Below are 23,282 nucleotides of genomic sequence, written 5' to 3'. Positions count from 1 at the left end.
ACCTCCATCATTATCAACAAAATAAGCAGAAGTCGAAATCCTCTTATCTCTGCCTTTAAAAAGTAAATGTACTTTAATTGATTTCATGGCATGGTAAAATAAAAAGATCATAAATAAAGGCAGGAATATGGAATCAAATTTTTGTTACAAATTACCATCAACCTTGCAAATAACTATAAGAAAAATAAATGTTTCTTATTGACTAAAATAACAAAATATACTGCACATCCAGACATAATAATTTAACCATGATTTACAGGGGGAAAAACTCACTGATAGAATGTAAAATGATGTCAGAGATAACCATCGTTTCTTTTTTTTCAAATCCATATAAATCAAATTTTGTCAGTCAATATCATCATTACTTCTTAACAGTGTAATACCATTTTGTCATATTATCATCAACATTATCTTCAAGTATGCGAGTTTGGGCTTGTCATCCAGACCACAGACTTTGTACAAGTAATTAGGGCTGAGGCCAAGGCCGACAAAATGTGTATCGTTATACTGTATATAATCAAAAAGTGGTCTCACTACATGTCTCATCAAACACCAATATGGCTGAAAAATGTGGTCAACTGAGAACCTCAGGCTCACATTATGTTGGCACATCATATGCAAGGTTCATGGTACATGTACTGTATATTGCACCAATGATTATAAAACTGGAGACATAGATTTTTAAAAGAATTACTTTTAGGCATAATCAAACATCCATCCATAGACTAAATTTACACAGGAAATTCAGTGATAACTGTTTATAAACGTTAAAGTAATTATTTGGTAGCATTTATATAGTAAAAAAAATATATATATCTGAGTGTAGAGCTTGAGTAAAGGCGACTGCACAACTCACGATTTGTCTGCTACCTCATTTTTAACAAATTTTCTTAATTGTCATCAAGCATCTGCATAACATGACACATAGTTCTTGAAGACACCATCAACATTTCAATTTGTATTTAGAATACCCCTTTTCATTTACATGTAGAATACCCATACAGCTTTATATACATTCATGGTTAATACCAAATTGATGACACATAATGTACATATAAATCATATTTCATCACAAACAAAATAATACAAATTGTCCATTCTTCTAAATACGTAGACCATGCAAGTGGAGATGTCATAAAGCATTTATAACAAACAGATTCCCTGACATGTGTTATAAGCTACTGAAATCCTTGCGTCTGATTGGCTCAGTCCGTGAAACTCACTGACTAGTCACTTCATGAAACATGTCCAGGAAGAGTGGTCTTTGAAGGCAGGTAGAGGCATGGCACTCGAGTGTGTTTTGATTGAATTGTGTCTTTATTTCCCTGGGTAGTAGAATACTGCAGCAGCACCCATTCCAGTACCAATACACATGGAGACTACACCATAGGCCCTGTCATACACAAAAGAAGTAAAAAAACAAATGTCATAACATGGTATTAATTGTACCACTCTCCCGCTGAGAATACAAAGTCTAGAAGGTTTATTTCCAATCCATCGAATTGCCAACTCGTCTACTATCAGTTGGCCTGCCATCAATTTGTCCACTATCCACACGGTCTAATTGCCAATTCATCCACTCACCATTTCGTCTAATAAACAGTTGGTCCATATACCATTTGGTTGAATTGGACTCGGTGTTAGGTGTGCAAAATGAATGAAAACGAAATGGATATTAGGCCAACTGGCTATGAGACGAAATGGTCATACACAAACTGGTGATTAGACGAAGTGATGATTGGACCAAATGGTTGTTAGACGAACTGTTGGATGGAATGGCATTAGACTAAATGAAAGTAGACCACGTAGTGAGTGGATGAGTTGGAGGTAGACGAAGTGGCAATTTACCGTCTAGAAGTGTGTCCCCATTTTTCAAGAAACGTGCCCTTGGTGTTACATTCAGATTGAACTAAAGGCAAAATATCATACACTTAACTACCTTGAACAAGATCAACATAAGTCCTTAACATACCCAGCTGGCTGGCGGTAAATATGCAACACTTCCATCATACCGGTGTGTTGGCTCAGTTGGTAGAGTGTCCGTCTCACAACCAGGAGGTCGGGGGTTCGAACCCCGGCCGCGTCAGACCAAAAGACGTTAAAAGATGGGAGTTGCTGCTACCCTGTTTGGCGTTCAACTATTAAAGGGATAGAGCCTCGTCGATCTGCCGCTGCACAGTGGCTGCTGGGCCCACGATCAATTGGGCAAAGCAAATTTTCGGAGTATTTCATTTCATGTCTATTTCGAACTATAAATTATGGATTTTCGTTTTCATGGGTTTTTTTATCTCGAGTACTGCTCAATATATGATGATTCATCAGCACTACAACTTTTCATATGAAGTAGAAAACAAACCTTATCAAATGAAAATCCATTACAGAACTTACAAAGTGATTTAGGGTTCGATTCCCAGCAATGGCATGTTTCCCTTCAGCAAGAAATTTACCCACATTGTGCTGCACTCAACCCAGGTGAGATGAATGGGTACCCAGGAGGAAGAAATTCCTCAAACGCCAGAGCATCTGTAGGCAGCACAACTATAGCCGGGGTAATAATAGCAGTGCTCTGTATCCTCGTGCAAAAAGCGCTTTAAACATCCAGCTATTATAATAATAATAATAATAATGAGACTTGTAAACTTCCAAATCCACTCTGTAGAGTGCTCAAGGTGAAAAAGAGCTAAGAGTTAAATAGCAAAGTTTTTTTTTTATTATCATTCTATTACCAAACCAGCAAATTATATATTTTCTCTTTCTATTGAGCTTACCTGTTTCCTCTGCGGTCCAACTCATGTAGTAGTGTACCAATCTGTCGTGCCCCAGTGCAGCCCAGCGGATGACCAAGTGCTATAGCGCCCCCATTAGGATTGACCTTCTCCATGGGTATACCAAGTTTCTGTACACAATATGTTGCCTGGAATATCATAGATATGAAAACCAATATCACTCTCTTGAAAAAGAGGGACATCTTTTGTTACTCGTGCAGTTATGGAATCACTTTTATCAATATCCTTCCCTCCAAAAATGTTACTTGGCAGTGTTTCATTAAAATCTGTTCTGCCGCTGAGACCCTATTACAAATTATTATTTTCAAATGCTTGGTATACTGGAATTATAACATAACAGACACAAACACCAAATCATAGTGCATTGTTTTAACTTACCTGGCTTGCAAAAGCTTCATTTATCTCAAAGATTTCAATGTCATCAATAGTCAGTCCTGTATAAATAGCAATGATAGAACATAACACAAGGTTAATTTTCATAATACAGAAAGATGCAGAAAAGATTGCAAGGAAACTGAGAAAAAAATAATGCATTTTGGATACTGAATTAAATCTAAGTCCATTAAAAAAAACATTTAAAGGTCATAACAGAACAAACAACCTTTATTGTTATCGATCTCATGTAAACTTACAACATCTATCCATAATCGATTAGATTATGACAACTAACCTGATCTTGAAATACCTGCTCAGAAAATAATTGAATTAAAAAATCAAAAAAATGTTTGCTGTGATTTCTTGAATTGCTTTGGCAAGGTGTTAATCAATACTTTGCCACACTCCTCCCAGAGGTTAAAAGGGTAACTGGTAGGATGTGAAAGCCTATGTAGAATGCCTAGCAATTGGGTCTTGGAACTCTATTTGGAATGCTCCCCGGGGAGTGGAGAAAGTGCGTACATGTACGTGGTGTGCAGGCATGCCAGGATTTGATGGCCAGAGAAATAATAATGAACAAAGCATCAAGTATTATAGCGCTAAATAAATGTGACTATTATTAATCTATCAATGTAGCTTAAAACCAAGTTCGGAATGTCTTACCGACGTTCTTTAAAGCCTTAGGGATAGCATAGGCAGGACCAATATCCATGATGGACGGTGGAACCCCTACCACAGCATAGGATACTAGAAAATCATCATCATCATCATCACCATCATCATCATTATCATCACCGTCACCATCATCATCATCATCATTATCATCATCATCACCACCACCACCATCATCATCACCACAACCACCACCACCATCATCATCATCATCATCACCATCACCATCACCATCACCATCATCATCATCATCATCATTTACCATCATTATCATCACTGTCACCATCATCATCATCATCATCATCATCATCAACATCATTATCATTATTATATGAGCTTAAAACCAAAGCAAATTAAAGTTCAGAATGTCTTACCAGCCTTCTTCAATGCCTCTGGGATAGCGTAGGCAGGACCAATACCCATGATGGACGGTGGAACCCCTACCACAGCATAGGATACTAACACACCCATAACGGGTAGGCTTAGAGACTCCGCAGCCTGTCGACTGGCTACCAACACCGCTGCTGCACCGTCACTTACTTGACTTGAGTTGCCTATGTAGGGTGAAAAATGTAAAAATGAAAAGACTAAAGAGGAGTCAAAATAACAGAGCCAAACAGTAGAGAGTACACCCCTCATTGATACAGTATGTTGATAAATAACATTTTGTTAGCAAAATATTTTGCAAGCAACTTTCTCACAAGAGATGCTTCATGGTCACAATAAATGAGGTCCTTAGTTATGCCTTCTCTATTCCATAAAGAAAATCAATACCACTGGAATTGGCAGTTTACCTGCAGTGGTAGTGCCTTCAGGGGAAAACGCTGGTTTGAGTTTGGCTAGGCCTTCTATAGTCGTGTTACCACGGACACCATCATCTTTGGTTACCTGACAAAAGAACGAAAAAGGCAAAGAAAAAATTACAAGCTATAAGGATTTTTGTTTTTTAATTGAAGAATGAAAGCAGGTACTACTAGTGTACATGAAGAATGCAAATTTTACAAGATGACCAAATCAAACATTTGTATTTTGATGTATTGACTCTTTGCATAACTTGTCTGTCAATTATTGGCAGAATGCAGGATATCTCCAGCAGACTTTTTTTAAGAGTATGAAATGCAAGGATGTTGGATTTTGCCATTTTTGTTTGCAAGAGTCACATCCTTTGCAAAGTGGCTGTGAAAACCAAACTTACACCTATCACAGACCAAAAATGCCAAGGAAAGACAGAACTGTAGGAGAAAATACTCACTGTAATTGGCCTTTCTTGCCCTGCTTCGTCAAGGATTATTGTTGATAAAGGAATGATCTCTCTGTCAAAGTACCCATTCTTCTGTGCAGCTGCTGCTCTGCAATAATAATAATAAAAATGTTTATTAAAATTTAGGCATGTAAGCATGCATATATTGTGATTATGAAAATATTAATACACTGTTAAAGTGAAAACTTATGCAAAACAAAACACTCATTAAGTAATAGATTTGAGAAGGTGAAATAATGCATAAATCATAAGTAATAAATAATGTAAAATGGTGATGATAAATACTGATATAATACAGATACAAGATAGAGCGATATAATATTCATTAAAATACACACACACACGCACACACACACACCCACACACACACACATATATATATATATATATAAGGCATAAATCTATTTTGATAAATTTAGTATTCTCTATTTTCAATTTTCATTCTTTTTTTATACAAATATTTTTTGAATAACTAATCTAATAAACATCAGCAAACTCAAACTTTCTTTTCTTCCTCCTTATTTCTATCATCTGGATTTAAAGCATTGTAGAACTATTGTTTTCTGTTCTATTCCTTTACTAAGATTTAGTTCTGTGATTCTTTCCAAAAAAATTTCATCCAGATTCATAATGTGACCTTGTATGATTTACCCTTGTCAGAGCTCATACAAGATGACAAACGCTACTCGAAGCACTCAAATGTTTGATCAGTACCGTATAGCAAAACGCAAAGTTCATATGGCCCATATGTGGGTAAAACCATGTTCAGACTTTTGTCCAAGGGCAAGAGACTCTTGTTTTTTTCTACAGGCTCAGGGACAAATTGGAGGAGAGAGCAGAACCTGAGAGTAGATTGAACACATATCACTTGGGTATTCTCTCTACATCTTGGAGTCTGTGTCTGAGCCACAAAGAGGCCGTTCTCATTACGCTTTCTAAAACTAGTTTACTGGAAACCGATTAAGGAAACCACTTTGGAAGATCGCTTTGCTAGCATTCCCACTTGATCACACGAAAGTGGTTTTCAAAATCACTTCATGTAAAGCGCTCTTGTTGCTATGGAAACACTCTCAGTGGGGTGACACGTTTTGTGCGAAATTCGAAACCGCAGCATAGGCATTCTACACATGTCGTGTGGAGTAGCGCACTCAAAATGTGCGAAGATCGCTTCCCGAAGAACGGTAGTGTCCTCACTTACACTAAAACCAGTTTAACAAGGCAAAGCGATCTTGAAAACTACATCGCGAGGTGGTTTTCCAAACTGGTTTGGAAGATCGCTTCCAAGACCGCTTTGATCGTTCTCACTACGCGTTTAACTAGTTTCCAGTAAACTAGTTTTAGGAACGTAGTGAGAACAGACTCAAAGACTGGTTGTAAAAAGATCAAATCAGGGGAAATCTTCCTACCTCTCTGACAACAATCTGAACGGAGGGAAAGAGATATGATACCCTCCATACCAATAAGATTAAATATGACCTTTCATCCCCTTGGGATATCTGAGATTGTTAAAGTGAGCCTGAGAATAACAGTACTGCAACATTTTTATACTAGATCTAGGGCTTCAGTCCCACAAAAGGTATAGTGGTAATGCTACTACTTTTGGTAGCAACAACATTTTGAGGTTTAAATTTTGGAATTATAGCAAGAAGCTATCCCCTCCATGCCTGAGAAGTGGGTTTATACCAAAAGCAAAACAAGGCAAGTTATCAATACAGGGCCTTTTTCACATAAATGTGTATGCAAGCATTAATAAATGTGTATGGAGCGTTGTGGCCCAGTGGATTAGTCTTCTGACTTTGAAACAGAGGGTCGTGGGTTTGAATCCCAGCCATGGCGTAATTTCCTTCAGCAAGGAATTCATCCACGTTGTGCTGCACTCAACCCAGGTGAGATGAATGGGTACCTGGTAGGAATTGATTCCTTGAAATGCAACCGCGCTGTAAAAGGCTTCGGGGCTAAAGCCAGGGTAATAATATCCAAGTCCTTTGGAAGCGCATAGGGACGTTATGACATGTGATATGCGCTATACAAGAACTGCGTTATTATTTTTACAATTCATTATTTAAAAGGAGATTCCAGGGCACCCCAAGCTCCTTTCCACTTTTTCCCCTGCAAACATGCATGTATCCAGATATTTTGATATAAATTTACCCCATTAAAATAAAACTTAGGATTGCATTTTTCAAATAAAATCTGCTTTCTGAGATTTTATCAATTCACAAACTTACTTGAGTTGTGAGTCTAATGCCATTTGGTCCTGTTCCTGTCTTGATATACCAAATTTCTCAGCAACATTCTCAGATGTTATGCTTTAGTGTAGAGAAAAAAAGGAAAACAGGAGGAATTAATCATATTTTTATTCTGAAACTGATGAAAAAACACACATTCATCATTTAATTATAAAAATTAATGAGAAAAAGTATCAACAACTTTTTTAGAACAAAATACAGTGTATAAGTATGATCGTCTTCATCTTTAAAAATCAGATTAAAAATAAATCACTGCATTTATTTTACAAGTAATTGTTGATCTTCAAAGAAACAATGATATCTAATTGATTATTTGTTCGCTTTAGTCATTGCATTGTTGTTTGTTTGAAATGCATGTATTTTATACATGTAGCAGTCATGATAGAAAAGGTTAAACATTACAATGTGCACATTAGATACAGAAAAATACAGTCGAATGACACATGAAAGATATTAAAACCACAGACTTACTGAGTTAAAAAAAAACAAATAGAAATTGTTCAAGAATAGAAATAAACACTAACAGATCAACAATTAAATCACATTTTATGGAATTATGATATTTCCCTGCAAATTCAATAATGAAAGGTAAATGTGACTAAACTATTAAAGAATGAGAAAGTTAAAATGCCAAGTTAAATGGGAAAGTCTTGTCTGCTTTTATATACATATATGTGCAATGGTTGGAATTAAGGAGTGGGAAGGAAATCCAAAGTTATTTTCATGATTGAATATATTCGTTCTCGATGTGGTCGAAAATCATAATTTTGCAATCAATGATAATTATAAAATTTAACAAGCAATATATCACCTAAGCAAAAATCAGGGGAAAAAAATGAAAAATAAAATATCTGAAAGGGAGTGCCATCATGAGACACTAGCTTGATGGTGATGGAATTTGGTTCAGTAGCTGATTTACATCAAGGCTTCCTTGCATGGTAGTGATAATGATGGTAAGTTTTCTTTTAAATGTAAGTGAAATGGGACCCAGTGTAGAGTGAATGGGATCTTCCAAACCAGGCTGAGGATTCCATTTGTCTTCATAAAAATTATATTCTGCTTACTACATGTAGCTTAATCTTATAGACCTTGTTTTCCATTTCAGAACATGCACCAAAAGTGCATACATATATAGTTAACTTAATACGTGGTTGAAATGACCACGGGCTTTCTAGAGTGTATAGTTCGTTTAGTTTGAAAATCATGAGTAGAAAATCTTTTGGTGTATACAAACACTTGTGCTAAAAAGTTGATGAACCCCACCACAATATGCACTCATTCATGCTGAGTGTTGAATGCAGACAGCAACACTACAATGATTGGCGAGCCCAGAGAAACAAACTTTATTGTATGTAATATTTTATCACCTGACTTCATATATCTGAAATACAGCAAAACTTGAACACTTTAAATGTGTTCATTTTATGCTGGGGTTCACTAGTTATTTAGCACCACTGTATTCTTCTGGAGCCTTGACACAGTTAACCCGACCAAATAATTAAAAGATGATTTTAGTTTTTGGCTTACCCCATGGGAATTAGGCAATCTTTGGTGGTCTGATCAAGCATGACTCTGGGATTGAGGTCTTCACCTTGGTACATCTGTGATCGGGTCATCGACTCGACGCTGCATGTTTGAGGGTACAGAGAGAGATGGATGGTAGGGTGAAAGAGACACAGATTGAGTGAAAAAAGAAATTTGAGTAGAAGGGAATTGGAAGAAGGGGCAAGCAGGGGGAAAAGAAAAGAGCAAGAGAGGGGTGAATGATAGTAGAGAGAGAGATAGGAAGGGGGGGGGGGGGGGGGTGGCGGCGGGAAGTGAGTGAAGGAGACATGCAGTGAGAAAATATGAAATGAGTGATGAAGAGAAGAGGTAAACGAGGAAAGGAAAATATATGAAAAGAAATCATAAAAAGGAGGACAAGAAAAAAAGAGAGAGAGAGAAAAAATGTTTTGAAGTCCAAGCGTACATGTATGTATAGAAGGGGGGGGTGTGTTGCACCCACAAATGTAATAACGCCCACAAATGTAATAACGCCCACAAATGTAATAACACTTTACCCACAAATGTAATAACGCCCACAAATGTAATAACACTTTACCCACAAATGTAATAATTTCACCCACAAATGTAATAATGCACTTTACCCACAAATGTAATAATTTTTGATCGCCCACAAATGTAATAATGACTTTACCCACAAATGTAATAAATTTGAAGGGATTTTTGGCAAATCCGTTTTGAACTAAAATCGTATAGTAATGCGTTCATATAGCACACAAGTGCAAAGTCTCTTTTCCTGACCCGGTTAATTAACAAATTATAACATAAATCCAAAGTCTTTATTCCAGACCCGGTTGTTTAAAAAATTATAATATAAATCCAAAGTCTTTACTCCAGACCCGGTTGTTTAAAAAATTATAATACAAGTACAAAGTCTTTATTCCAGACCCGGTTATTTAAAAAATAATCATATGAGCCTAAAGTCTTTATTCCAGACCCGATTGTTTCAAAATGATAATATAAGTCCAAAGTCTTTTCTCCAGACCCAGTTGTTTCAAAAATTATAATATAAATCAAAAGTCTTTATTCCAGACCCGGTTGTTTCAAAAATTATAATATAAATCCAAAGTCTTTATTCCAGACCCAGTTGTTTAAAAAATAATAATATAAGTCCAAAGTCTTTATTCCAGACCCAGTTCTTTCAAAAATGATAGTATAAGTCCAAAGTCTTTTCTCCAGACCCGATTGTTTCAAAAATGATAATATAAGTTCAAAGTCTTTATTCCAGACCCGGTTGTTTAAAAAATTATAATATAAATCCAAAGTCTTTTTCCAGACTTGGTTGTTTCAAAAATTATAATATAAATCCAAAGTCTTTATTCCAGACCCGGTTGTTTCAAAAATAATAACATGAGCCCAAAGTCTTTATTCCAGACCCGGTTGTTTAAAAAATAATAATATGAGCCCAAAGTCTTTATTCCAGACCCGGTTGTTTAAAAAATTATGATATAAGTACAAAGTCTTTATTCCAGACCCGGTTGTTTTAAAAAATAATCATATGAGCCTAAAGTCTTTATTCCAGACCCGATTGTTTCAAAAATGATAATATAAGTCCAAAGTCTTTTCACCAGACCCGGTTGTTTCAAAAATTATAATATAAATCCAAAGTCTTTTTCCAGACCCTATTGTTTCAAAAATTATAATATAAATCCAAAGTCTTTATTCCAGACCCGGTTGTTTCAAAAATAATAACATGAGCCCAAAGTCTTTATTCCAGACCCGGTTGTTTCAAAAATAATAATATGAGCCCAAAGTCTCTATTCCAGACCCGGTTGTTTCAAAAATTATGATATAAGTACAAAGTCTTTATTCCAGACCCGGTTGTTTAAAAAATAATCATATGAGCCTAAAGTCTTTATTCCAGACCCGATTGTTTCAAAAATGATAATATAAGTCCAAAGTCTTTTCACTAGACCCGGTTGTTTCAAAAATTATAATATAAATCCAAAGTCTTTTTCCAGACCCTGTTGTTTCAAAAATTATGATATAAATCCAAAGTCTTTATTCCAGACCCGGTTGTTTAAAAAATAATAATATAAGTCCAAAGTCTTTATTCCAGACCCGATTGTTTCAAATATTATGATATAAGTCCAAACTAAGATACGATAATGATGTTCCAGTGGAATAAAAATGAGAATCGAGCCTAGTCTTCTCTCCAGACCCAGTTAATTAAAACTGGTGGAATCAAAGTCTTTGTTGTTGTTTTAAATGATACTGAACGTATTGTAAATATACGCGCTATGAGTAAATTGAGAATCAAGCATAGTCTTTTCTCCAGACCCGGTTATTTAAAACTAAAAACTAAAACCCTATAGTAATGCCTTTATATAGCACAAAAGACCAAAGTCTTTTCCAGACGCAGTAGTTTCAAAAATTATAATGTAAGTCCAAAGTCTTTTTTTCCAGACCCAGTTATTTCAAAAATTATAATATAAGTCCAAACTAAGATACCATAATGATATTCCGGTGGAAAAAAAGAAAATCGAGCTTAGCCTTTTCTCCAAACCCTGTTATTCAAAAATTGTAAATAACAATACAACAACAACAACAAAAGACCCCATAATCTTATTAATGCTGGATAACATGGACATATAGCGTAGTCATTCAGCCAGACCCAGTCATTTGTTTTTCAAAATAAGGCTAAGAGTAAAAATATAAATAACTCCAAATCTAACACCAAGCAATCCTTGAACCTAAGAACATGTTTTTAAAAAGAGGTTTAGAATGTTGTCTTTATTCCAGACCTAATCATTACAAAAATTACGAAAAAAAATCTTCTAACATAAGACCCTATCATATTCTCTTGGAATAACATGAGTTGTAAAGCGTACTCTTTCCTCCAGACCAGGTTATCTAAGAAATGAATTAAAAAAGAAAATCAAATCTAAAACCAGTTTTCAAAAGTTACACCCAGTAAAAAATATGTCTGTACCCCACACCCACATTCTTTTGTATAACAATACTAAGACCCCTACAAAACATTGTAATTATGCATTTGCAAAGAAAACGTCAATTTTCCAGACTTGGTTATTATTTAAAAATAAAATTGTCTAAAACAAATACCCAATAATCTAACTACTGTGGAATAACATGGAGATCGATTGTAGACTTTCCTGCAGACACAATTATTTCAAGAATAAAAAAACAATAAAACCCAACCCCCAACAACGAATCTAAGAACCAACAATCCTCCAAATTAAGACCAAGTACAAAAGCACATGTTTAGAGCGTTGTCTCTATTCCAGACCCAGTCATTTAGAAATTAATTCAAACAATCTTAAAAACATAAGACTTTGTCATATTCTTATTCCTGTTAAATAACATTATTATTATGCTTAGACCTTCGTCTAGACCCAGCTATTTATAAGATAAACAAATATTGAAAAAAAAATCAAAGCTAAGACCAATCTTTAAAATTAAACCCAGTTAAAATGCTTGGGTTTAGAGAGTTGTCTTTACCCCCACATCCAGTTCTCTTAAAATACAAATTAAGCAAAAGATTAATCTAAAAACTTAGACACCAGCATCTCCCAAAATATAAAACCCTGTGATAAGGCATACCACAAAAACGTCAAATTAATAAAAGGCGTCAATATTCAGATCTGAATGGTACGCGCCTTAAAAACCCAAAATAACAACAACAACAACCTTATTCTACATCAATGATGTTGTGGCGTCTTTGTTAATATTGTTTGTCTGTTTTTATCGTTTCTAATAATTTCCTATTTTGAAATAACTGCATGGGTCTAGAGCAAAGACTACACCATATTTAAAGACTGGGCGTTGTGGCGTGCGCCTGTAATCCAAGCTATGTGGGGAAGTTACAAATTGATGCAGAGGTTCGAGCCCTGGTCACGTCTTTCGGATGGTGACGTTAAAGGTCGGTCCCAGACGTAAATAATCATATCTGATTGAGACACGTCTGACAAAACTCAAACACACACACGTTTGCCCCCTGGAAAGATTAAACCTCAAGATATTGATGGACCTGAATCCACCGACGGGACAGCCTAACTCCGTAACTATAGTACGGGTGTGGGAGGGGGCTCTTCTTTCTTTGCCTGTCTCTCTCTCAGTCATTTCAAATCAGTTTTTTTCCTATCTTATCACTTCTTGATCACATAAATCCTCTCTCTCTCTCTCTCTCTCTCTTTACTTATAACCCCAGAAAATATATCTTAGGCCACTGAGATTATTGGAATTGTAAGTAATAAAAAAAAATGCTGAATATATTACAAATGGTGCTTGGGACACTGAAAATTTAAAGTACCGAAGAACTTGTTAAAACGTTATCCCCTCTTGTTAGAATGATTTTCTTAATATAATATCTCATAGATCGTCGATCAACAACCTTATCGTTTACGGGAAGTAATCCCCATATTGTGTGCTGATATCTTATTCCTCAGTTTTTTGTTTTATATGTATTTAAAGGTTTTGTGTTTTTTTTTCATAAAAAAAGGAATGAATATACAAGAAATAATAATAATAAACAAGTGGAATGCCTCTGACCATCTCACCTGCATCACGCGATTCAACATAGCAGCAGTGCTGACTTTGAAAACTACTATAACTCGCACAAGATGTTAAGTGATACTTGGTTACTCTTATTTCCATGTTTTATGAAGTAGACCAATACACTTACAGAGATAGGATGGTAATTCAACAAAAAAAAAACAATGTGGCCAAAATTCATTGACCTCACATGACCTTTGACCTTGATCATGTGACCTGAAACTTGCACAGGATATTTAGTGATACTTTATTACTCTTATGTCCAAGTTTCAAAAGTCAGATCAATAAACTTGCAAAGTTATGATGGTAATTCAACAGATACCCCCATTATGGCCAAAGTTTATTGACCTTTGACCTTGGTCATGTGACCTAAAATGCACAGAGGATGTTCAGTGATACTTGATTAACCTTATGTCTAAGTTTAATGAACCAGGTCTATATATTTTCTAAGTTATGATATTTCAAAATCTTAACCTCAGGTTAAGATTTTGATGTTGATTCCCCCAAAATGGTCTAAGTTCATTGACCCTAAATGACCTTTGACCTTAGTCATGTGACATGAAACTCTAATAGGATGTTAAGTAATACTTGATTAACCTTATGGCTAAGTTTCATGAACTAGGTTCATATACTTTCTAAGTTATGATGTCATTTCAAAAACTTAACCTTAGGTTAAGATTTGATGTTGACGCCGCCGCCGTCAGAAAAGCGGCGCCTATAGTCTCACTCTGCTATGCAGGTGAGACAAAAAGAAGTAATAAAAATAATACTAAAAAAAATTGCTACCCTACTTCTCATACAGTGGGTGGCAAAAATAGTCAATCATGACTTATTGCCAAACAAAAACATTGAATGGAATGGTTATCCCCTCTTGTTAGAATGTTTTTCTTTTATATAATATATCATAGATCGTCAATCAACAACTTTATCGTTTTCGGGAAGTAATCCCCCTATTGTTTACTGATATCTTATTTCTCAGGTTTTTTTCATATGTATTTAAATGTTTTGTTATTTAGGTTTTTTCATAGAAAAAAGGAAGGAATGTACAAGAAATTATTTTTTTAAAGGACAAGTCCACCCCAACAAAAACTTGATTTGAATAAAAAGAGAAAAATTCAACAAGCATAACACTGAAAATTTCATCAAAATCGGATGTGAAATAAGAAAATTATGGCATTTTAATGTTTCGCTTCATTTCACAAAACAGTTATATGCACATCTCGGTCGGTATGCAAATGCGGAACTGATGACATCACTCACTCACTATTTCTTTTGTATTTTCTTAAATGAAATATGATATATTTTTATTTTCTCGTCATTGTCATGTGAAATGAAGTTTCATTCCTCCCTGCAACACGTGGAAATTTATTATTTTAACATTTTGTGCTTTAGGCAAGGAGGTCCTAATCGTCAAATTCGTAAAAATTGAAATAATGTATAATTCAAACAATTAAAACCAAAAGAAATAGTGAGTGACATCATCGACTCTCTCATTTGGATGTAGCTGGCTCGTTCATATAAATATTTTGTTAAAAATAAGTGAAACTTTGAAATGTCATAAATTTTACATCCGATTTTGATGAAATTTTCAGCATTGTGCTTGTCTGATTTTTCTCTATTGATTCAAATCAACATTTTTCTGAAGAGGACTTGACCTTTAATGGTTGCTGGGTCTTTGTTTTGTTGTTGTTGTTGTGTTTTAATGACTTTTATAACTGGGTCTGACAGAAAGACTACGCTACATTTCCATGTTATTCAACATAAATAGGATCGTGGGTCTTTGTTTTTTATAATTATTATAATTTTTTAAATAAATGGGTCTGGAAAAAACACTTTGGACTTATAATTTTTTAATTAACCGGGTCTGGAAATTTTTTTTCGCATTTTTGTGCTATATAAACACATTACTATAAAGTTCCAGCTTTTAGTTACCGGGTCTGGAGCAAAGACTATGCTTGATTTTCAATTTACAATTAGCGTCTGGAGAAAAGACTAAGCTCGATTCTCATTTTTATTCCACTGGAATATCATTAAGAAAAAAGATTTTGGATTTATATCATGATTTTTTTAAACAACCGGGTCTGGAAAAAAGATTTTGGATTCATATCATGATTTTTGAAACAACAGGGTCTGGAAAAAGACTTTGGACTTGCATTATTATTTTTTAAACAACCGGGTCTGGAATAAAGACTTTGGACTTATATTATCATGTTTGAAACAATCGGGTCTGGAATAAAGACTTTTGGATCATATGATTATTTTCTAAACAACCGGGTCTGGAATAAAGACTTTGGATTTATATCATGATTTTTTTAAACAACCGGGTCTGGAAAAAAGATTTTGGATTCATATCATGATTTTTGAAACAACAGGGTCTGGAAAAAGACTTTGGACTTGCATTATCATTTTCTAAACAACCGGGTCTGGAATAAAGACTTTGGGCTCATATTAATATTTTTGAAACAACCGGGTCTGGAATAAAGACTTTGGATTTATATTATTATTTTTTTAAACAACCGGGTCTGGAAAAAGACTTTGGACTTACATTATCATTTTTGAAACAATCGGGTCTGGAATAAAGACTTTTGGATCATATGATTATTTTCTAAACAACCGGGTCTGGAATAAAGACTTTGGACTTACATTATTATTTTCTAAACAACCGGGTCTGGAATAAAGACTTTGGGCTCATATTAATATTTTTGAAACAACCGGGTCTGGAAAAAAGATTTTGGATTCATATCATGATTTTTGAAACAACAGGGTCTGGAAAAAGACTTTGGACTTGCATTATTATTTTTTAAACAACCGGGTCTGGAATAAAGACTTTGGACTTATATTATCATGTTTGAAACAATCGGGTCTGGAATAAAGACTTTTGGCTCATATAATTATTTTTTAAACAAACGGGTCTGGAATAAAGACTTTGGACTTATGTTATTATTTTTTAAACGACCGGGTCTGGAATAAAGACTTTTGATTTATATTACAATTTTTGAAACAACAGGGTCTGGAAAAAGACTTTGGACTTGCATTATTATTTTTTAAACAACCGGGTCTGGAATAAAGACTTTGGACTTATATTATCATGTTTGAAACAATCGGGTCTGGAATAAAGACTTTTGGCTCATATAATTATTTTTTAAACAAACGGGTCTGGAATAAAGACTTTGGACTTATGTTATTATTTTTTAAACGACCGGGTCTGGAATAAAGACTTTTGATTTATATTACAATTTTTGAAACAACAGGGTCTGGAAAAAGACTTTGGACTTACATTATCATTTTTGAAACAATCGGGTCTGGAATAAAGACTTTTGGATCATATGATTATTTTCTAAACAACCGGGTCTGGAATAAAGACTTTGGATTTACATTATTATTTTCTAAACAACCGGGTCTGGAATAAAGACTTTGGGCTCATATTAATATTTTTGAAACAACCGGGTCTGGAATAAAGACTTTGGATTTATATTATTATTTTTTGAAACAACCGGGTCTGGAGAAAAGACTTTGGACTTATATTTTCATTTTTGAAACAATCGGGTCTGGAATAAAGACTTTTGGATCATATGATTATTTTCTAAACAACCGGATCTGGAATAAAGACTTTGGACTTATATTATTGTTTTCTAAACAATCGGGCCTGGAATAAAGACTTTTGATTTATATTATAATTTTTGAAACAACAGGGTCTGGAAAAAGACTTTGGACTTATATTATAATTTTTGAAACAATCGGGTCTGGAATAAAGACTTTTGAATCATATGATTATTTTCTAAACAACCGGGTCTGGAATAAAGACTTTGGATTTATATTATTATTTTCTAAACAACCGGGTCTGGAATAAAGACTTTGGGCTCATATTATTATTTTTGAAACAACCGGGTCTGGAATAAAGACTTTGGGCTCATATTATTATTTTCGAAACAACCGGGTCTGGAATAAAGACTTTGGATTTATATTATAATTTTTGAAACAACCGGGTCTGGAATAAAGACTTTGGATTTATATTATAATTTAAAAAAAAACCGGGTTTGGAATAAAGACTTTGGACTTATATTATAATTTGTTAATTAACCGGGTCAGGAAATTAGACTTTGCACTTTTGTGCTAAATGAACGCATTACTATACGATTTTAGCTTAGAACGGATTCGCCAAAAATCCCTTCAAATTTATTACATTTGTGGGTAAAGTCATTATTACATTTGTGGGCGATCAAAAATTATTACATTTGTGGGTAAAGTGCATTATTACATTTGTGGGTGAAATTATTACATTTGTGGGTAAAGTGTTATTACATTTGTGGGCGTTATTACATTTGTGGGTAAAGTGTTATTACATTTGTGGGCGTTATTACATTTGTGGGCGATTATTACATTTGTGGGTGTAACAGGGTGTTTGAGAGTTTCTTTCATTGAAAGGGAAAGCCGTCAGTGTTGTTGCAACAAAAAATACCAAAGGAGAACCTGCATATTTCTAGAGAGAGTGATAAAGCATTACGAGCAACAGCAAAGTATAGTGGCAATTAAGGTGGGATGGTAAATTTGCAGGTAGTAAATTGCTTTATAGTGTGCATAAATATGCCGGCAATGAAAATTGCTGGTGAGCCGTTCACATCAAGATGATTGCTGAATCAAAGGTAGTGTCTCACCCCATAGGAATAAGGGAGTCTCTAGAATTGGCAAACTCTTGGACTCGTGGGTTCTGATCTCGAAATCGAGCCTCTCTATCACCCCTGCTCATGGATTCAACACTGGCTCAAACAAGGATTAAAAAACTGTCAATTTCAGATGGTGTAATCTAATGGTGAGAGCTACGGCTATGTAGCTCAACATTTTACTTAGTTCATTCAGGTATCAATATTTCCTGAAAGCCAGAGTTAATTTCCTGTTCAAAATTTCAAATTCCCAACTGTCTACTAACATGTAATTCTCATATTCATAGGAACTATAAACAAAAATAAATATTAAGTGCCCAGCCAGACGTCAGCCCATACTTTTTCTTGAATGGTTTACAGACTACTTTGCAAATGATTTCATTCAAATTACAATTAAAAACATTTGAAACAAATATCACATATCAGATTTTGGTCATGGAATATCAAAGCTCAGAATATAGATATCTGCATATTTCAAAGTAAATCAAAGCAACCAAAACTGACTGAGAAAATGTGCATAGGAGAGCTGTTCGCATATGATGTCACAAAATTACAACTTTCAAATTCAAATAAATGCATTGATGGAACTCGTGTCACACATTCAGTAATGCTTCTTTCATTTATTTTTGATTGGATCAAACCAAATTTGTTATACTGATGGAGTTTCTCTTTAGATTCCATTGCAATCAATAATAAGACTCAAATTCTCCCATCAAAATGATTATGATAAACCAGATCAATTCCTGTATAGGGCCATTGTTTGTCATTATGACAAATCTTGGCTTAAGTTATGAATCAATATTTTTCAGACATTAAGTATGTATATAACATTATTGGAAATATTTTTTGCTGTCTCATTAAATACAAGTTCAAGGACAGAGGTCAAAAGAAGTAGGTCACGTGTGTGAGTTCACACAGAAGCATAATTTTGAAAGTTTAATTTCATTTTGAAATTCTTAATAATTTATAATGAAAATAAAAACTTTCAAAATCACCATGAAAATTTGTAGATTCATTACTAAATAAAGTCAAGGTTTGTCATAATTTCAGTCACACGCGCGACAAAGAATGGCCGTACATTGAGAAATCTCCTGTCTCGCGAAAAAAATCCCCGATGGGTGATTCTTACCCTCCAGCCAAAGCGACATCATAGACACCACTCTTGATCCCACCTGCTGCATTCATAAAAGCTTGAAGACCAGACGAACATTGTCTATTGACTGTGTTAACCGGTACTGACTCTGGAATACCACTGTAAACAAATGGACAAAAATAAAGGGTGGATCACAATACTTACAAAGGTTGGAAAATAGGATGGGGGGTTGGGTGTCCAGACACTTTAAAATTTTGAAACCTTCTCTTTTGTCTAAAGTTGGATTGCACAAAAAATATCAATTAAACAGACATAATTATTTTTTTCAGTTTTGTGGAAGACTTTGCACTATTGATGAAACTTTGCTTGTTAACTTTTTAAAATGGCTGTTCAAAATCAATTGTCCAGACACCCAACTTGCCCAGACACACAACTGGGTATACTGAATAATTTGATAAAGGAATAACAAAATATAATTCAATGACTGACAAAGAACATTTAATAAAATAAAAAAAATAAAGATTTTATCAACTTTATCTCTGTATTGATTGGTACTGGTTCTGGGATACCGCTGTCAACAAATGAACAAAATAAAGATTTTGAATTTTATGTTTTTAGCAATTTTCCAATCACATTTGGGGCTTGTTTCATAAAACTTGTTATAATATGGTTAAAAACTACTGAAATCATTCACTTTGATATAGAGATTGTGCATTGTAATAATTCTTTTTATGAAATAGTACCCTGAATAATACTGACAAATAATTTGATTAATATCGCAAAGTATCAATAACAGAAAGAATACAAAAGAACATAAATATAAGCAAAAATAATATGTGATAATTTACTCTCTGTCAGCTTCTCTGTGGAATACTGACAAAATCATACAAAATGATTGAACAATCACAAGAATTGGTTTTCCCTTTGCTATAGCATTGTTAAAAAATGATCAAACACCTCTAATATTCTTGATTTATAACATTCATGATTTACCCATGAAAATTAATCAAGAAGCATTAAAGAGATGTTACAGCCTGGTGGATGTGTAGATTACACGGTACAGGGTCTATATCCCATTGCAACTATGCTGCTCAGCAAGACATCATTCTACATTTGCCTCACTCAACCCAGGCACAGCGAGTGTTACAGTTCATTAAAAAAAAAAAAAAACCTTTGATCACCTAGAGCATACATATGAAAAATGTTGTCAATTCGATGAGGAAAAAATTAATAAGAAAGGACTTCAATAATTTCTGTTTTAAAATAACTTATTCACTCACCTGTAGAACTGGGCAAATCTGGCTTGGATTGCCCCTCCACCTGGTAAAAGAACATTCCCAACAACAATGTCACCCAGTCTGTCCGGGGAGATCTTCGTCTCATCAAGTACTCCTTTGAAAGCTGCAGCTAGTAAATCATCAGCACGAACTGGTGTCCTAAAAAAAAGGGGAAAGGTTAAATTTCATGACTATTAAAGAAAATAAAAAGTTAAAGGTACTATTAAAAAAAGCATTTTAATTACCAAAATCAATAGATGTTGCTTACAATTCGGGATGTTAAATCAAATGGACATAAATTTAGTTTATTTCATACTTTTCCAGATCTACCATTATAATGAAGTCTTGTAAGTTATTCATTCCAGTCCATGATTCAAAATAAAGAATGAATACTTGAAACTTTTTTGTCCATTATATCAAATGGTACATATGTAGAAGTTATCTTTTGAATCTTGATTATCTGTTGCATTATACATGTAGGCCTATTATCATTTTGTCCGGAGTTTGTAGGTTTTCTGCTTTTATTTTCTTCAATACCATGTTAATTATTATTTTGCATTAATGTTTTGTTTTAATTAATCTAACATCTTTTAAGTTATTTTCTTATAATTTTAGGACCCCATAGGGAACAGTGCCATTATATCACTGAAATGGGCTTTCCTCCATTGTAAATATTTTCTTGATTTTCATGTATCTAATGTATGATTTTTATATGGAAATAAAAACAAACAAAACTTGTATCCTTCTCTATGTATTGAAGAATTTGTTCAGGCAATATCAAAAATCAACCAAGCAGAGAAACTTTAAAAAGATTATTTTTTGTTCAAATTTGAAATGAACAAAAATAGAAACACATCAAGGAACGATATCTATATTAGTCTAAACAAAAACAAGATTCATATGTTACATATTTTGTACATAGAGTTATCTTACAATTACATGATACAGCACGTAACATTTTTCATGAATAATCTCTTTTAGGTTTGATACAGGCTCTGTACGATTAGACAACAACTTCTGAAATTAATTGTATTACAAATACTCCTGTAGGAAAAGGTTTAATGGACTTTGACCTGTAGGCCTCTATTGACATTCAGTAAACAGACTCAATACTGGATCTGCAAGTGATTGACCTTTACCTACATATTTATGCAACTTGTCAAAAAGGCTGTGCCACATTGTTAAACAGGGATCCCACTACACATGCTAAAATTAAGGGTGCTAAGTGTCTTTTCACAGCAGCTTGCTATGTTGTTTGTCTTTTATTTATGAAGTATGACTATGAGGATTGGTTATGATAAACCACTTGCATGATTCCTGCATGCAGGAAAGACATGGCTCTAGCCTCTAACTTTGACAGGGTCTGAAGAAAACTCTGAATATAGGCCTATATTTGTGTATTTGACTTTCAAAGGGGTCCTAAAACCAATTCCTATATGCTATAGTCTGATTGATGTATATTCATGTAGTCATTTACGTTGTATGTACATCTATTTTGATTATGATGTGATGTTTTTGGTTTTGAATAAATAAACTTGAACTTGAACTATTTGACTTGGAAAAAACCCTGAGGCTGAGATGAGCTGAGGTATGAAATTAGTGATCTTTTCCCCAGATTACAAATCAAGAGATGCTTGTATATGTATGTAAACTCTGAAAGACTAGGCCTAAATTCGAATTTTAAACTGTAACTTGTATGACTAAAAATGAGAAACATGTCTGTCTCACTCTGAGTCTGTCTCACTCACTCAGTGATTCACACTCAACAAGACAACATTCATCATAGTGATTCATGCTCAAATTCTATGTCGTAACTACTTTAGTCGTAACAAAATGTTTTCACAGCACAGAGAATAAAGAGAATGTTGATAAAATTTGTGTTTTCAACCTTAAAAGATCCCTTTTTGGCTTTTCCGATTGGTGTTCTCAGAGCTGAACAAACCACCACGTCGTCTGCATTTTTCCTCCTCTCTGCTACGGCTCGCCGCTGAGAGGTGACTCCTGCCGCGGCCAGGGCCGGGGTGCAGCTGTGTAGTCTCGCAGTGGTTCCAGCAGCAGCACTCCCATGTTGGATGCCCCTGGAAAGATGACTTAAAATAGCATTCATCCGATGCATGCTGGGCTCTTGAACGTGTGAGTTCGACATCAATGTGGCCGATTGTAGGATAAACCTTTTGAGTATTGATATAAAGGCAGTTTCCTAGCTGTTTTCGCTATTTTCGGAAAAAGGAGGGGCTCAAAGTTCAAGACACATGGGTGTGTACGATGTAAACATTGCAGTCTTGTTTCCAACCGTTTTGATTATTCGCTCGACAAGCCGGCTCCGCTCAATGAAGACCAAACGTATATTGAACGGTACACACCCCACACGATGGCAAATGATTTTTTTTGCGAAGTACAATAATTAAATTGTATGAGAAATTCAATTCCCATTCGAAATCCTAATATTTGATAAGTACGTACGTTTTGAAAGAAGCTATAACCTCAATTAATTGCTGATCCTGGGAATCTCTCCCCTTATAGCCGTGTGAAGAATCATGTCATGCATTTGTTTTGTTTGTAACTCATATTTATGTTTGTGATGTTTTCATTCGTAATAATCTTCATTTGATTTGTGTGACTTTTAAATGTCTGGGTCCCACAGGAGACCAACCACTTTGGCTCAAGAGGGTGAAGTCAATATACGCAAAGAATTGAAAAATAGAATGAAAGAGGCTTACAAGAGCTGCTACTGATCAAAGTAATCACATGTTTACATGCCTCAATCATTGTTACCTCTTTCTACTTTTTCTTTTCCTTGCTATTTCCTCTTAGGCTTTCTTTGATCTTTTCT

At 34.5% G+C, this 23,282-nt stretch overlaps 1 protein-coding gene across 1 annotated transcript; it reads right to left on the bottom strand.

Annotated features, from left to right (window-relative positions):
* Nucleotides 1–325: 325 nt before the first annotated feature.
* LOC121425989 (3-ketoacyl-CoA thiolase B, peroxisomal-like) lies at nt 326–20,613 on the bottom strand (the record flags this gene model as incomplete). The annotated part of the gene is made up of 10 exons (XM_041622118.1): nt 326–1,393; nt 2,769–2,914; nt 3,165–3,220; nt 4,208–4,387; nt 4,628–4,721; nt 5,086–5,182; nt 7,323–7,403; nt 8,871–8,969; nt 19,209–19,331; nt 20,453–20,613. Coding segments are annotated over 10 exons (1,113 nt in total), but the record flags the coding sequence as incomplete, so codon positions are not given.
* Between the last annotated feature and the right edge of the window lie 2,669 nt (nt 20,614–23,282).

This window comes from Lytechinus variegatus, chromosome 13 (genome assembly GCF_018143015.1).
Source record: "Lytechinus variegatus isolate NC3 chromosome 13, Lvar_3.0, whole genome shotgun sequence".
NCBI lineage: Eukaryota > Metazoa > Echinodermata > Echinoidea > Temnopleuroida > Toxopneustidae > Lytechinus > Lytechinus variegatus.
Note: the sequence above shows the minus strand (reverse complement) of the source record. Positions and strands in the feature narration are given on the sequence as shown.